This window comes from Nomascus leucogenys, chromosome 9, assembly GCF_006542625.1.
Source record: "Nomascus leucogenys isolate Asia chromosome 9, Asia_NLE_v1, whole genome shotgun sequence".
NCBI lineage: Eukaryota > Metazoa > Chordata > Mammalia > Primates > Hylobatidae > Nomascus > Nomascus leucogenys.
The window spans coordinates 65,898,187-65,915,287 of NC_044389.1; the positions used below are offsets into that span (position 1 = coordinate 65,898,187).

At 40.1% G+C, this 17,101-nt stretch overlaps 1 protein-coding gene across 3 annotated transcripts in view; it reads left to right on the forward strand.

The window, feature by feature from the left end:
* COPS4 (COP9 signalosome subunit 4) overlaps positions 1-17,101 on the forward strand; it is a 42,393-nt gene that overhangs the window by 15,835 nt on the left and 9,457 nt on the right. For all 3 annotated transcript variants that reach the window (XM_003265832.2, XM_030819076.1, XM_003265831.3), the window contains exons 4-8: positions 463-566; positions 7,534-7,687; positions 7,863-8,013; positions 13,505-13,675; positions 16,878-16,993. In XM_003265832.2, coding sequence (XP_003265880.1) covers positions 463-566; positions 7,534-7,687; positions 7,863-8,013; positions 13,505-13,675; positions 16,878-16,993 — 696 coding nt within the window. The remainder of the gene's footprint in view (positions 1-462; positions 567-7,533; positions 7,688-7,862; positions 8,014-13,504; positions 13,676-16,877; positions 16,994-17,101) is intronic.

Consider the following 17,101-nt stretch of genomic DNA (forward strand, 5'->3'; position numbering starts at 1 on the left):
TTTTGACAAAACAGTGTGCCAAACAGCATTTTACGATGCAAAATCAAGTAAATCTTAGGTTGTTACAACTCCAACTGACATTTGCTTATAAAGTAAAATTTGATTTTGTGAACCAAATATTGCTCTCTAGACAATTTTTTAAAATCAGTAAAATTGGTATTTCAGCTGAAAACACAGGAAAACTCCAGCATCGTGTATGCAGGAACATACAAGCTAAATTTAACGTTTAAACTATAATAGTTTGCCATAATCCACATTGCAGAAATGTTTTGCTTCCGTTCACTACTTTGATATTCTGTAAATGCAAAATTCATAGGAAAACTTGGGTGGTCTTGATAAACTTTTACTGTTTACTTGGCAGCTTAGTATGTTGAATTGCCACTTTAGAATAACTTTCCTATTTATTTTAATTAGTTACTAATGTCAGTTGAAATAATTTGACATGTATACCTATTATTCCAGGTTGCTTCCATAAGACAGCATCTTGCATCTATATATGAGAAAGAAGAAGACTGGAGAAATGCAGCCCAAGTGTTGGTGGGAATTCCTTTGGAAACAGGACAAAAGTATAGTAAATAGTGGATATTGGATGACTATATATAGGATGTATATAATTGCTCACTTATATTTTTTCTTACATTCTAGTACACGAAACAGATAAATAAATACAAAATTGTGTAGTATGTTAGAAGGTGATAAGTGCTGTGGAGAAAAGTAATGGGGCAAAGCGGGGACAGGTTGTATGTATATTTAAATAGGGTGATTGGGGTAGTAGGGTGGCCCTGATGTCACTTTATCAAAGGCTTGAAGGAGATAAGGGAGTAGCTATGAGTGATCTGAGGAAAGAATATCACCAGATACTTTGTTTGTTTGTTTGTTTGTTTGTTTTGTTTTTTGAGATGGAGTCTTGCTCTGTTGCCCAGGCTGGAGTGCACTGGCATGATCTCAGCTCACTGCAACCTCTGCCTCCTGGGTTCAAGCAATTCTCCTGCCTCAGCCTCCCAAGTAGCTGGGACTACAGGCACGCACCACCACACCTGGCTAATTTTTGTATTTTTACTAGATTTTCAACATGTTTACTAGGTTTCACCATGTTAGCCAGACTGGTCTCAAACTCCTGACCTCAAGTGATCCGCCTACCTCAGCCTCTCTAAGTGCTGGGATTACAGGTGTGTGAGCCACTGCACCTGGCCGAATATCATCACTAGATACTCTTAGAGGGGATGGCTAGTGCAAAGGCCCTAAGATGGGAGCAAGCTTGAAGTGTTTTCTTAATAAGAGCAAGGAGGCCAGTGTGGATAGAGTAGAGTGAGCAAAGGGGCAAGAGATCAGGGATGAGAGCGGAGAGTACTAGGGACCAGGTTATGTGGAGTTTTATAAGCCATTGTAAGGAATTTGGCTTTTCACTAAGTGAAATGAGGGGGAGCCATTGGAGAACTGTGAACAAACAGTGAAATGGTCTGACTTCTGTTTTAAATAATTACTCTCACTACTGGGTTGAGAATAAACTGTAGGCAAGCAGTGATAGAAGTAGGGATATTGGTTAAGAGGCTTATGAGACCAGGTACAGTGGCTCACGCCTATGGTCCAAGCACTTTGGGAGGCTGAGGTGGGAGAAGATTGCTTGAACCCAGGGGTTTGAGACCGGCTTGGGCAGCATAGCTAGACCCCATCTCCACCAAAAAAAAAAAAAAAAAATGCTGGACATGGTGGCATATGCCTGTAGTCCTAGCTACTTGGGAGGCTGAGGCGGGAGGATCACTTGAGCCCAGGAGTTTGAGACCAATTTGGACAACATAGTGAGACCACCTCCTATCCCTACAAAAAAATTTTTTTTTGTTTTAAATTAGCTGGGCCTGGTGATATGCATCTATACTCCCAGGTACTTGGGAAGCTGAGGCGAGAGGATTGTGTGAACCCGGTAATTTGAGGCTGCAGTGGGCCATGATTGCACCACTGTACTGCCACCTGGGGCACAAAGCAAGACCCTGTCTTTTTTAAAAAAGGCTTATACAGTACCACAGATAAGGTGGATGTTGTGAGAAGTATTGAATTCTAGATATGTTTTTTAAGGTAGAGTAAGGATTTCCTGATGGCTTGTATGTAGAGTGTGCAAAAAAGAGTCAAGATAAGTCCTGATTTTTGGCCTGAGCAATTGGAAAGTTGGAGTGGGGAAGAATAGGTTTGTAGGGAATATCAAGAGTTTCATTTTGGACATATGATATCCAAGTAGAAATATGTAGTGAGGAGTTGAATATATTAGTCTGGAGATTAGAAGAGATATCTGGACTAGATAAACATATTTGGGAGTCATTGACATATAGATGGAATTTAAAGCCATTAGATTGGATGAGATGCCCAAAGGAGAGAACGTAGATAGACAAAAGGACTGAGTATACTGAGGCCTGGAGCACTTCAACGTTAAGAGGTCAGGGACCAGGGGAAGATGTAGCAAATGAGAAGGATGTCCATTGAGGTAAGAAGGAAATCAGAATAATGTGGAGGGTGGTGTCCTAGAAGCCAAATTAGGGAAATGTATCAAGGGGCACGTGATGAGCTATGGCATTGATAGGTCAAGTAAGATAAGGAGTACAGGTTAACTGTTGGCATTAGTAGTGTAGAGGCCACTGATAACCTTAACCAGCTGATTTTTGTGAAATGATAGTGATTGTGAAATGATAGCCTGATTGCATGGTTTAAGAGAGAATGGGAAGAGAAGATTTGGAGATAGTGAGTATGGGCTACGCTGTGGGGGAGTTTTCAAAAAAGGTAGCAAAAAAAAAACAGGGTAGAAGATGACAGCAGACGTTAGGCTAAGGGATTACTTTTTCTTTTATGATCCAGTAGAAAGCAAAAATTTGATATAGGGGAATTGGGGAGAGGATTCTTGCAGGAGTAGACGAGAGGAAGGAATCTAGCAGAGGGATAGGCTTTAGATAGGAATATGGGTAGTTAATCTGTGTCAGTTTCTCAGCCTCAGCACTACTGGCGTTTTCGGCTAGATACTTTGTTGTGGGGGCTGTCTTGTGTATTGCAGGAGGTTTTAGCAGCACCACTACTCTGCTTGCTGGATGCCAATAGTACTGCTGTTCCTAGTTGTGACAATAAAAATGTCTGTAGATATATTGGTGACATAGTGGTGGAATTTGTGCAAGTGCTCTTTCACTGCATTGCTCCAGTATTCTTTTTCTGTTGGCTTTTTGGTTTTGAGAGAGGGTCTGGCTCTGTCAACCAAGCTGTAGTGCAGTGGTGTGATCTCAGCTCACTTCAACGTCCATCTCCTAGCCTCCCAAGTAGTTGGGACTACAGGTGCACGCCACTACGCCTGGCTAATTTTTGTATTTTTAGTAGAGACAGGGTTTCACCGTGTTGCCCAGGCTTGTCTCAAACTCCAGGGCTCAAACAATCCACCTGCCTTGGCCTCCCAAAGTGCTGGGATTACAGGTGTGAGCCACCATGCCCAGCCTTGCTTCAATATTCTTAAGGAAGTTGAAATCAGAGACATCAGCTGGAAGGGTGGATGGGGGTGGAGTGTGAGGTTGAGGAGAGACAGTAATGTGAGAAGTAATCCCCTTAGGAGAGTGGGACAATGAATGGACTCAGCATGTAAACTTGGCAGCATTAAGGACTTGTTGAAGGTCATAATGATTAAAATTAGATCAGTCATGTTGGGCACAGTGGCTTCATGCTTGCAGTCTTGGCTACAAGCCTCAGTCCCGGCAGAGGTGGGAGGATCCCGTGAGCCCAGAAATTTGAGCCCAGACTGGCAACACACTGAGACCCCATCTCTAAAGAAAATTTGATTTGGTGCTTTTTCCCATCACATTTCAGCTACATGAGTGCAGGAAAGGAGTGAGCAAACAATTAGGTTTAACCACAGTTGCGATTTTTGCCCAACAAGTATGACAGCAAGAGAGGGACAAGGGAGATGAGTGCCTATGCAATTCAATGATTATAAGTGATTACAATGAGTGACCATAGGAGTTAGGCTAGGTAAAGGGGGAAGTGAGGCCTTTATGGAGAAAGGCAGTGACATGTAAGGGATAAGTGGTTTGGAGGGCACAGTGGGTTCAAGGATTGTTGGGTTTGAGATACTAGAGAAAATGAGGTAGAAAAACAATTTAAAAAAATTAAGGTGGCAGGGCGTGGTAGCTCACGCCTGTAATCCTAGCACTTTGGGAGGCTGAGGTGGGCAGATCACCTGAGGTCGGGAGCTTGAGATCAGCCTGGCCAACATGGTGAAACCTCGTTTCTACTAAAAATACAAAAATTAGCCGGGTGTGGTGGCATGTGCCTGTAATCCCAGCTACTGGGGAGGCTGAAGCACAAGAATCATTTGAACCCAGGAGGTGGAGGTTGCAGTGAGCCAAGATTGCACCACTGCACTCCAGCCTGGGTGACAGAGTGAGAGACTCTGTCTCAAAAAAAATAAAATAAAAATAAAAATAAATTAAAATGGTTTATAACTCTTATTCAACCAGTCTTGCCTCTTGATGTATATGTTTTTTAAAATTTATAGTTCTTTATGAAACATTTCTCCTAAGTATATTGCATGAGAAGGATGAAAGGTGTGAGACTATTAGTTATTGTACTGAGAACACTTCCTCTTACAGTTGGCAAGTATAAAAGGGTACCAACTATGAAGGACTTAAAAATATCTTTGGCCAGGCGTGGTGGCTCACGCCTGTAATCCCAGCACTTTGGGAGGCCGAGGCGGGTGGATCACAAGGTCAGGAGATGGAGACCATCCTGGCTAACACGGTGAAACCCCGTCTCTACTAAAAATATAAAAAATTAGCCGGGTGTGGTGGCAGGCGCCTGTAGTCCCAGCTACTTGGGAGGCTGAGGCAGGAGAATGACGTGAACCCGGGAGGCGGAGCTTGCAGTGAGCCAAGATCACGCCACTGCACTCCAGCCAGGGCGACAGAGCAAGACTCTGTCTCAAAAAAACAAAAAAAAACTTCATCTGCCTTTCTGCTCCTTTACCAGGTGAACAAGGGATTCTTTTTTTGTTCTTCATTAATATTTGCAATAGTGAGGCAGACACTGCTTCAGACATCTTGCCTTTTGTGCATTATTTATGAAATTCCTTGGCAATGATGCTCCTTGAAAAAGCAGCCAGTTTGTAAAAAAGCCTTCATATGTAGATGTTGAATTTTGCATTTCAAGGTCCCTTGATAATTTGGTAGTCTGAAAAAGCTGGGCTTTCTTGATTGCTTTGGTCTTATTCTTTACCTAGCATTTTCTCCCTAGCACAGGGCAATTGATTTATTTTCAGTGGTAGCTGAAACAAATATAAAATTAGTTACTGTTTTTTGCAGTGGTCATAATTATCATTTTATAGTACTGTAGCATTATCTTTATCTGTGAGGAAACTAAAGAGATAAAAATGTCATTGGTTTTCTAAACGAGTTAAAGTGACTAAATGTAGACTTTGGATAAATAGGAACTTTTTCTTTCAAAAAATGATTCATTCTGATTATGAAAGTAATCGATATAATAGTTACACTTGGCAAAAAATTGGAAAATTCAACAGTATAGTGCTATGCATAGCAAGCAATGTAAATTTGAATTGTGAATGGAAAAAAGTACAGAATATTAATATATGCAAAAAATAAATTTGCATAAATTTCTCCTCCCATTCTCCTTTGCCCCCAAATCAATAAAGTATAGAATTATTTTCAAAGCTGGGGCCAAGTGAATTATAAACTCTGTGTTCTTGCCACATGGTGGCACCACTTTTGCAGGTAAATAGGATTAATTTTTCTGTTAGGATTAATCTTCTTTCATGTGAGTTTTGAATTATGTGAGGTCTTTAATTATGCATTCCTGGCATAAAATGTGACCACTGAGATGAAGACGAAAATGAAAACCACCTATAATCTGACTACCCACAGACAATTGCTATTAGTATTTTGATATATGTGTACAGAAATGCATTTTAATAGTGTTTTGCGTACTGTTTTATCCAGTTTTTTTCATTTAGGAAAAATACATGGTGACTAGATTATAATTATACAGTATTCTACCTTTTTTTTTTTTTTTTTTTGAGATGGAGTCTCGCTCTGTTGCCCAGGCTGGAGTGCAGTGGCGTGATCTCGGCTTACTGCAACCTCCACCCCCCGGGTTCAAGCTATTCTCTTGCCTCAGCCTCCCGAGTAGCTGGGACTGCAGGCGTGTGCCACCATGCCCGGCTAATTTTTGTATTTTAGTAGAGATGGGGTTTCACCATGTTGGTCAGGCTGGTCTTGAACTCCTGACCTTGTGATCTGCCCGCCTCGGGCTCCCAAAGTGCTGGGATTACAGGTGTGAGCCACCGCGCCCAGCCTTGTATTCTACCATTTTTATGCACCACAACTTGATCACCAATAATATCATAATGGGTGATTTCCAATTTTTTTCCTAGCATAGATATTTATAAATAAATAATTTTACAAATGAATATCCTTTTAGATGCATATGTGTGCACATCCCTGGCTATCTTTTTAGGATTTCTTTTCTTTTCTTTTTTTTCTTTTTCTTTTTTTTTTTTTTTTGAGACAAAGTCTCACTCTGTCACCCAGGCCAGAGTGCAATGTCACGATCTTGGCTCACTGCAACCTCTGCCTCCTGGGTTCAAGCGATTCTTTTGTCTCAGCCTCCTGAGTAGCTGTGTGCCAACCACGCCTGGCAAGTGTGTGCCAACCATGCCTGGTTAATTTTTTGTATTTTTAGTAGAGACAGGGTTTTACCATGTTGGTCAGGGAGGTCTTGAACTCCTGACCTCAGGTGATCCACCCGCCTAGGCATCCCAAATTGCTGGAAATACAGGCATGAGCCACCACGCCCAGCCTTAGGATTTGTTTTCTAAAGGTAAATGTATAGTGGGTTAAGGGTATATGCATTTTAAAGGATTCAAAGGATGGTTGGAGAGCATATTTCCCAGTTATTTTCTAGGAAGGTTGTCCCACTAGTCATATATGATATACCCCTAAATTGGGCAGTTGTTCTTTTAAGATCTTTGGCTTGTGAGATTATCTGAGGATTAAAAGCAGCTAAGATATAATGTGATTAATGATAATAAAAATTCAATAAAACTTTTTAGTTTTTGTGTAATGCAGTAAAAAGTTTGATTCCCGGTTGGGCACGGTGGCTCACGCCTGTAATCCCAGCACTTTGGGAGGCTGAGGCAGGAGGATCACAAGGTCAGAAGATCGAGACCATCCTGGCTAACACAGTGAAACCCTGTCTCTACTAAAAAGTACAAAAAATTAGCCAGGTGTGGTGGCTGGCGCCTATAGTCCCAGCTACTTGGGAGGCTGAGGCAGGAGAATGGCGTGAACCCGGGAGGCGGAGCTTGCAGTGAGCCAATATTGCACCACTGCACTCCAGCCTGGGCGACAGAACAATACTCCGTCTCAAAAAAAAAAAAAAAAAAAGTTTGATTCCTTTACGGTACCAGAATATATATCAGGAAAAAACAACATATCTTCTATTCCTAAAATTTTCTTAACAAAATGTTGAGTCATTATGTGTTTTTCTGTTACATTCTAGACAGTACAATGTAGATTATAAACTGGAGACTTACTTGAAGATTGCTAGGCTATATCTGGAGGATGATGATCCAGTCCAGGCGGAGGCTTACATAAATCGAGCATCATTGCTTCAGAATGAATCAACCAATGAACAATTACAGATACATTATAAGGTAACAGATGAGTTGATTTGGAATTAATTTTGTATTGGAGAATTGTAACATACTAAGATGTTCCAGGACGTCTGATAGATGCTCTTAAATATTAGAAATTGTTTCTCTGTTTTGTTTCTTTTTTTAACTCGTGCTTTTTAATTTGTCCCCTAATTGAAACATTTTCCCTCTGTAGGTATGCTATGCACGTGTTCTTGATTATAGAAGGAAATTCATTGAAGCTGCACAAAGGTACAATGAGCTCTCTTACAAGACAATAGTCCACGAAAGTGAAAGACTAGAGGCCTTAAAACATGCTTTGCACTGTACGATCTTAGCATCAGCAGGTAAACACATAATAATTTATACTTAAATGAACAGTTATCTTTGCTTAATAACTTTAGGTTGGTTACTGTTGGAAAATTTAGCAAGGAACTATTCTTCAAAAGGATGTCTTTGTAATGCAGTTATGGTAAATGTTTTAAGTCTTTAAATAAAAACAATGATTTGTTAAAATAATTTAATATGCTCATATCAGCCTATTATGCATATGTGTTAAGAATAGTTAAAAGAGGGCCGGGCACAGTGGCTCACGCCTGTAATCCCAGCACTTTGGGAGGCCAAGGTGGGCAGATCACGAGGTCAGGAGATCGAGACCATCCTGGCTAACACGGTGAAACCCCATCTCTACTAAAAATATAAAAAATTAGCTGGGCGTGGTGGCAGGCACCTGTAGTCCCAGCTGTGGGGGAGGCTGAGGCAGGAGAATGGCGTGAACCTGGGAGATGGAGCTTGCAGTGAGCCGAGATTGCGCCACTGCACTCCAGCCAGGGTGACAGAGTGAGACTCTGTCTCAAAAAAAAAAAAGGATAGTTAAAAGAGATAATGTAAAGTTCTAAAATTTCACTAAAGAAGTGGATATCAACTTAAGTGAGAATTATGCAGAGCGAAACAAAAATTAAAATCTATAGATTGATGAAATGATAATTAATGCACTGCTTTTGGGTTTTTTTTTTTTTAACCTTCAAGCCTCAGTTTTAGACCTGGCATTTATCCTTTTCTTCAATACATGTAACAAATATTGTTTGTTCTTTTTACTGAATTATAGCATGTAAATCACTTATGAAGTAGAATGGGCATTAAGAGGAAATGCTAATTCTAAACCATAGCTTTTCTTCAATCGCTCTATCACCCAGGCTGGAGTGCAGTGGCGCAGTCACTGCTCACTACAGCCTCAACCTCCTGGGCTCAAGTGATCCTCCCACCTCAACCTCCCAAGTAGCTGGGACTACAGGTGCATATCACCATGCCTGGCTAATTTTTTTGTGTTTTTCTAGAGATGGGGTTTCTCTATGTTGCCCAGTCTGGTCTTGAGCTCCTGGGCTCAAGAGATCCACTTGCCTTGGCCTCCCAAAGTGCTGAGATTACAGGTGTGAGCCACCATGCCCATCCCATTTTATTCTTTATAGACTAGTTATTTATTTTTTGTTACTGAAAAGGCAGTACATGAATGTGGTACTGCTTCTTTTTCTAAAGAACTTTTTCTGGTTTCTTACCTTTCTTTCAATACAAATGGTAGCATATACACACTTCTGCAACTTGCCTTTTTATTGTAACTGTATACATCATAGTGATCTTTACATGTCAGTACATATAACTCATTCCTTTTGATTTTCTATTGTCTGGCTTTATCATAATTCATTTAGTCAATCACAACACTATAGTGATTATGCACATGTATGAGTATATGTATAGGTTAACTTTCTGGATCCAAAGGTACATACTTCTGAATTTTTGATAGACGTTCCACATTGCCCTATACTGTTATACTCCAAACAGAAACATTCATGAGCACCTGATTTCTTACACAGGTATTACCACATTCTTTTATCTTTTCTGATCTGGTAGATGAAATACAGAATCTCACTTTAGTTTTAATTTGTATTTATGAATGCTCTTGAGCATTTTTCGTATGTTTAAAAAAATTGTTGAAAAATCTATATTTCTTTATTGAGTGAATTATACATTTATGTCGGCTGGCCATTTTTTGAGTTGTTTGTCCTTTCTTGGTGGCTTGTGGAAGATCTTTAGATATAAAGGAAAATTAAAATTTTTCCTAACTTGTCATCTTTTTGGTTTTGTTTATGACATTTTTGCCATGCAGAACCTTTTAGTGTTTACTTAATTACATCTATTAATCTTTCTTTAATGGCTTCTAGGTTTTGTTGACTTGCTTAGAAAAGTCTTCCCTACTCTGAAATTATATGTAGTTTTAAATCCCCCCATGTTTTCTTTCAGTACTTTAGGTTCTCAAATTTCTTGGTGTCAGGATCCCTTTACACTCTGAAAACGTATTGAGAACCTGAAAGCTCCTGTTTATGTAGATTCTATCTACTGATTATTAGAAATTAAATGAGTAATTTAAGACAATTCATTAATTTATTTTAAAGTAACAATAATAGACCCATTACATATAAAAATAAATGACATACTTTTATGAAAAACAATTATATTTTTCCAAAGCAAAAAATGTTACTGGGAATGGAATTGTTTTACATTAAAAATTTTTTTTCAATGTCTAGCTTAATAGGAAACAGCTCAATTCTTTTTTTTGTTTTGTTTTTGTTTTTGTTTTTTTTTTTGAAACGAGTCTCACTCTGTTGCCCAGGCTGGAGTGCAGTGGCGTGATCTCGGCTCACTGCAAGCTCAGCTTCCCGGGTTCATGCCATTCTCCTGCCTCAGCCTCCCGAGTAGCTGGGACTGCAGGCGCCCGCCACCGCACCTGGCTAATTTTTTGTATTTTTTAGTAGAGACGGGGTTTCACCATGTTAGCCAGGATGGTCTCGATCTCCTGACCTTGTGATCCGCCCGCCTCCGCCTCCCAAAGTGCTGGGATTACTGGTGTGAGCCACTGCACCCGGCCGAAACAGCTCCATTCTTATAGGTACTTCCGCATTCACTCCGTTTTAATAGGTTGTTTTAGTTAAAGTATATGAAGAAAATTCAGCCTCACACAGATGTGTAGCTGGAAAAGACAAGCACATTTTAATCGCATCTTCAGGTAATTGTGGATATTCTTTGATAGTATACTTGACAGATGGTATAGTTCTTTTTTTTTTTTTTTTTTTTTTGAAATGGAGTCTTGCTCTGTCGCCCAGGCTGGAGTGCAGTGGCACGATCTCGGCTCACTGCAAGCTCCGCCTCCCAGGTTCAGCCATTCTCCTGACGCCAGGCTAATTTTTTGTATTTTTAGTAGAGATGGGGTTTCACCGCGTTAGCCAGGATGGTGTCGATCTCCTGACCTCGTGATGCGCCCACCTCGGCCTCCCAAAGTGCTGGGATTGCAGGCGTGAGCCACTGCGCCCGGCCGACAGATGGTATTGTTTCTTACAGATTATTTGCAATGTGGAATCTGAAACCATATCAATAAGCTTTTTGCATTCCATGACACTAAAAATTCTGTTCTCTACTTTCTTTCACATAATAAGTTAGCAGCCATTAAGAATCCTTGCTTGAGGCCAGGCACGGTGGCTCACGCCTGTAATCCCAGCACTTTTGGGAGGCCAAGGTGGGCGGATCACCTGAGGTCGGGAGTTTGAGACCAGCCTGACTAACATAGAGAAACCTCGATTCTACTAAAAATACAAAATTAGCCGGGCGTGGTGGCATATGCCTATAATCCCAGCTACTTGGGAGGCTGAGGCAGGAGACTCATTTGAACCCGGGAGGCGGAGGTTGCGGTGAGCCGAGATTGCGCCATTGCACTCCAGCCTGGGTAACAAGAGCGAAACTCTGTCTCAAAAAAAAAAAAAATAATAATAATAATAATCCTTGCTTGGGTCAATCATTACATTCTATGTTACAAAATGGCGATTTGCTCATTCTATTCTTCTGCATGAATTTTTTTTTTCCTTTTTTGTACTTTTATTTTGAACTTTTTACTTTGTACTTTTTTTTCTGCATATTTTCTGTTGGTATGATATATACACAGGAAAAGTACACACATGAAAAGTATACAGCTTGATGAATTTTCACAAACTGAACACCTCCATGTAACCAGCATCCAGAACAAGAAACAAAATATTACCAACACCCCGCCTTCTTTGTGCTTTCTTCCAGTTACTAGCCCGAACTCCTAACCCTACAAGAATAATCACTAGTATATATTAGCCTTCTTATTTTTTTGTAAATGAAATCATATAGTGTATTCATTCTTGTCTTCTTTTGCTCAAATTTATGAAATTTATCAATATGGCTATGTGTATTTGTACTTTCTTCATTTTCCTTGTTATTTAGTATTCCATTGTATGAATATACCACATTCATTTATCCTAATTTCTTATTGGCTGCTAGGAATAGTACTGCTACGAACATTCTTGTATATTTGACACAACTTTTTATTTATTCAGGGTATGACAATTACAGTTGCTACTCTTTTTGATGTTTAAATTGTTCCAAACATGACTAGATTATGTCTTTTTTTTTTTTTTAAATGGAGATGAGATCTTGCTATGTTGGCCAGAGTAATCTGGCCTCAAGTAGTCCCTCCATCTTGGTCTCTCAAAATCATGCCTGGGATTATAGGCATGAGCCACTGTGCCTGGCCAGTTATGTCCTTTTGACATGGCCCCATTAATCTTTGAATACTTCCCTGGGAATTAGCAGAAAAAGAGACTTGGATTTATCTTGTATTTTGCCTGCCTCAGACTTGAAATCAGCTATTTTTCAAGGATCCCTAGTTCCTTTTAATGGGCTACCAAGATATGGACAGTAGATATGCTCATTGCTTCTGGGTGTCATTGTGTTTAGGCTCTTTTGGTATAAAGAGCTAGAAATACATTTAGAAAGAAAACGGTTGTTGATAGGATCATTTTCATGAGTTTGTTTTTTTAATGTTATCAGTTGTCACTGAAGTTCCTTAAAAATATAAATTGAGACTATGAATATTAAGTCTCCTATCAGATAAATATTTTTTTATCTTTTATAAATTTTTATTAACAAAATAATTAATGTTTATTGTAGAAGTACAAATAAGAAAAGGAAAATAGAAATCACCTGTTCTTCCAACCGCTTGTAACATTTTGGCTCGAAATTCTTCATGTATTACTGTATAGTTGCTCTTCTTTATCTGTGGATTCCCTGTTTCTGAATTATCCTCCTTGATAAAATTTATTCATAACCCCAAAGTCAATACTTGCGGCACTTCCAATGTCGTTTGCGGATATGTGCAGGGTGGAAAAACATTTGAATGTCCTGACACATGTTTCCACCCGAGGTCGAACATGTAGATTCCCTGCTTGTTTTTTTACTTTTATACTGTACACAAATGTCCTTTTCATGGTCCGTTTAAGATCATGTTTTTCACACTTTCGTTCTGTTACCAGTGATTTTGCTGTTTAAAATGGCACCCAGCCAAAGTGCTGAAGTGCTGTCTGGAGGGTGTTCTTAAGTGCCCTATGGAGAAAATACATGTGTTAGATAGCTTCATTTAAGTATGATTTATAGTGTTGGCTGTGAGTTCAATGTTAATGAATCAACAATATATATTAAATAGGATGTCTCTAAACAGAAACACACATAAAACAAAGTTAGATTAATTCATTGACAAAAATGTTGTGACCAGATGCTCACAGGAACCTAGCTTTGTGTTCCCATAGGAGCAGCAGTTTAGTGTTTGATAATTCAGCATCGGCAGTGACTGCAGACCATAATTACCATGAATAATGAGTACTGGCTGTATATTTAGTAGACAAAAGTGAGGTCATAAGATAGATTTTTTTTTCCTAAAGAAACATTGTGAAAATAACGTGAAATTTGATGCTCATTTATTTCTCTTAGGACAGCAGCGTTCTCGGATGCTAGCTACTCTTTTTAAGGATGAAAGGTGCCAGCAACTTGCTGCCTATGGGATCCTAGAGAAAATGTATCTAGATAGGATCATCAGAGGAAATCAGCTTCAAGAATTTGCTGCCATGCTGATGCCTCACCAAAAAGCAACTACAGCTGATGGTAATGATCCTGTCTTATGTGTATATGGTAGTCAATATTTAGGTACAGACTAGTGAAAATTATGTTAAATTAGAAATATCTTGCTATCTTTTAATAATACTATATAACACTTCCTCATAAAAAAAGAGGAATTATTTTTATTTTTTTAATTTTTTTTAATTAAAAAAATTTTTTTTGAGACAGAGTCTCGCTCTGTCACCCAGGCTGGAGTGCAGTGGCACAATGGCGTGATCTTGGCTCACTGCAAACTCTGCCTCCCGGGTTCATGCCATTCTCCTGCCTCAGCCTCCCGAGTAGCTGGGACTACAGGCGCCCACCACCACGCTGGGCTAATTTTTTGTACTTTTAGTAGAGACGGGGTTTCACTGTGTTAGCCAGGATGGTCTCGATCTCCTGACCTCGTGATCCGCCTGCCTCGGCCTCCCAAAGTGCTGGGATTACAGGCGTGAGCCACCATGCCGGGCCTATTTTTTATTTTTTTGAAACAGAGTTTTACTCTTGTCGCCCAGGCTGGAGTGCAATGGCGCAATCTCCGTTCACCACAACCTCTGCCTCCCGGGTTCAAGTGATTCTCCTACTTCAGCCTCCCAAGTAGCTGGGGTTACAGGCATGTGCCACGATGCCCAGCTAATTTTGTAATTTTAGTAGAGACAGATGTTGCTTAGGCTGATCTTGGACTCCCAACCTCAGGTGATTCGCCCCCATCAGCCTCCCAAAGTGATGAGATTACAGGCATGTGCCACAGTGCCTGGCAATACAATCCTTTTAACTGGGTATACTGCTGTACCACTTAAAAAAATATGTATTATGGCTGGGCATGGTGGCTCATTCCTGTAATCCCAGCACTCTGGGAGGCTAAGGCGGGAGGATCTCTTGAGCCTGGGAGTTTCAGACCAACCTGTGCAACATAGTGAGGCCTCATCTCTACAAAATATAAAGAAAAACAGCTAGGTATGGTGGTACATGCCTGTGGTTCTAGCTACTCGGGAGGCTGAGGTGGGAGGATTGCTTGAGCCCAGGAGGTCAAGGCTACAGTGAACTGTGATTGCCCCACTGCACTCCGGTTTCAGTGACAGTGTAAGACCTTGTTTAAAAAAAATTGTAATAAATATATAAAACATGAAAATTACCATTTTAACCATTTTTAGGTGTGCAGTTCTGTGGCATTAAGTACTTTCACATTGTTGTGTAAACATCACCAACATCCATCTCCAGAACTTTAACATTTTCCCAAACTGAACTCTGTACCTATTAAACAATAACTCCTTATTTTTGCCTCCCCTCTGCCTGCTGTGCTACTTTTTGACATGGGATAGATTGGGAGAGGAACAGACTGAGAAGAGAAGTTTTTCTTTTTTCTTTTTTTTTTTTGTTAATTACAGTCGTGCTCTGTTGTCCAGGTTAGAGTGCACTGGTGCAATCATGGCCCACTGCAGCCTGGAACAAAGTAACTGGGACTACAGGTGCACCCAGCATGCCTGGTTAATATTTTAATTTTTTGTAGAGTTGGGGTCTCACTATGTTGCCCAGGCTAGTCTTGAACTCCTGGCCTCAAAGAATCTTCCCACCTCAGCCTTCCAAAGCACTGGGATTACAGACATGAGCCACTATGCCTGGCTAAGCAGTCCCTTTTTTTTTTTTTTTTTTTTTTTTTTTTTTTTACTTTTTGAGACAAGATCTCACTCTTTTGCCCAGGCTGGGGCTGGCATGATGCCATAGCTCACTGCAGCCTCGACCTCTTGGGGATCCTTCCACCTCCACCTCCCCAGAAGCTTAGGCGTGTGCCACCACACCCTGCTAATTTTTAAATTTTTTTGTAGAGACAGGGTCTCTCCATGTTGCCCAGGCTGGTCTTAAACTCCTGGGCTCAAGCAGTCCTCCCGTCTTGGCTTCCCAAAGTGCTGGGATGATAGGGGTAAGCCACTGCACCTGCCTGCTTTTTTGAACATATTAAATTTGAGATATTTATAAAATTACTGGATTGGATATTTAATTTAGGCAGTTGGCTGTGTAAGTCTGAATTCAAAAGGGAGATTTAGATTAGAGATATGTGTCTGATCATTATCAGCATTTTGATGGTATTGAGACAATGTAGGATAAAAAGAGATGAAGGTGCAAAATTAAGCCCTCTAATATTTGAGAGAAGGAAAAGAAGGAGGAAGCAGCAAGGTGGACTGGGAGATAGGAGTTAAGTGAAAAACTAGCAAATCGCGGGTGGAATTCTGGAAAAGGAGAAGTGAGGCATTGTAAGAAAAAGAGGTTCTCAGAATACTTCCCTTGAAGTCTCCAAGTATATTTTGTCCCCTGCACTCATTACAGTAGTTAAATGTTCAGCAGAAATATGTAAGCATTGGGTGAGCCCAGTGGTCTAATACATTCAAAGTAGGACCTTGGGTCCAGAACATTATCAGATACTGTATGATCTCACTTAAAAGAGGATTCTATGCCTGATCTCTCAGGAAGATTAGCCTGATCCTGGATCTGGATCTGGATATTTCTCACATTTGCCTTGGTTTGATGCTCGTGGAGTGCCCAAAAGAGTAGAGATCACTTTATCAAGCTTGCAGAACAGGTTGCATGATTGTTGTGCTGCTGCTTGCTAGTAAAAGTTTATGCTTGTAGAAAGAAAAGTTAATGGGCTGGTGCCACGGCTCATGCCTGTAATCGCAGCACATTGGGAGGCCCAGGTAGGCGCATCACTTAAGGGTCGGTGAGACCTGCCTGGCCAACATGACGAAACCCCGTCCCTACTAAAAATAGAAAAAATTAGCCGGGTATGGTGGTGCACACCTGTAGTCCCAGCTACTCGGGATACTTAGGCATGAGAATCGCTTGAACCTGGGAGGCAGAGGTTGCAGTGAGCAGAGATTGTGCCACTACACTCCAGTCTGGGCAACAGAATGAAACTCTGTCTCAAAAAAAAAAAGTTAATTTGATAGCCTAAAGAAGCAAGATTCCAAACCCAAAGGAGTTAGATCTATTTGCTTAATAATTACTTGCCAATCACTTATTTGCTAAATGTTATTTTTATTTAATTGTACATTAATGAAACTACATCATATATTGGTTACTTTTAAAATTTTGATCAGAGGAGTTAAAGAGGATGAGTTATTACGTGCCTAGACATTTTCAGAAAAAATGATGCATCTTTTTAGAGTATAAAACTAGTTTCAAACTTGTAACTGTCTTATTTATGTTTAAGGTTCCAGCATCTTGGACAGAGCTGTTATTGAACACAATTTGTTGTCTGCAAGCAAATTATATAATAATATTACCTTCGAAGAACTTGGAGCTCTTTTAGAGATCCCTGCAGCTAAGGTATCTTCTTGATTCCAATACATTTAAAAAAAAGTTAAGAGATGAAACTATTAAAATAATGAGAAAATAAAATAAATGTTGGAAACAGCAACAGAATACATGTTGGAA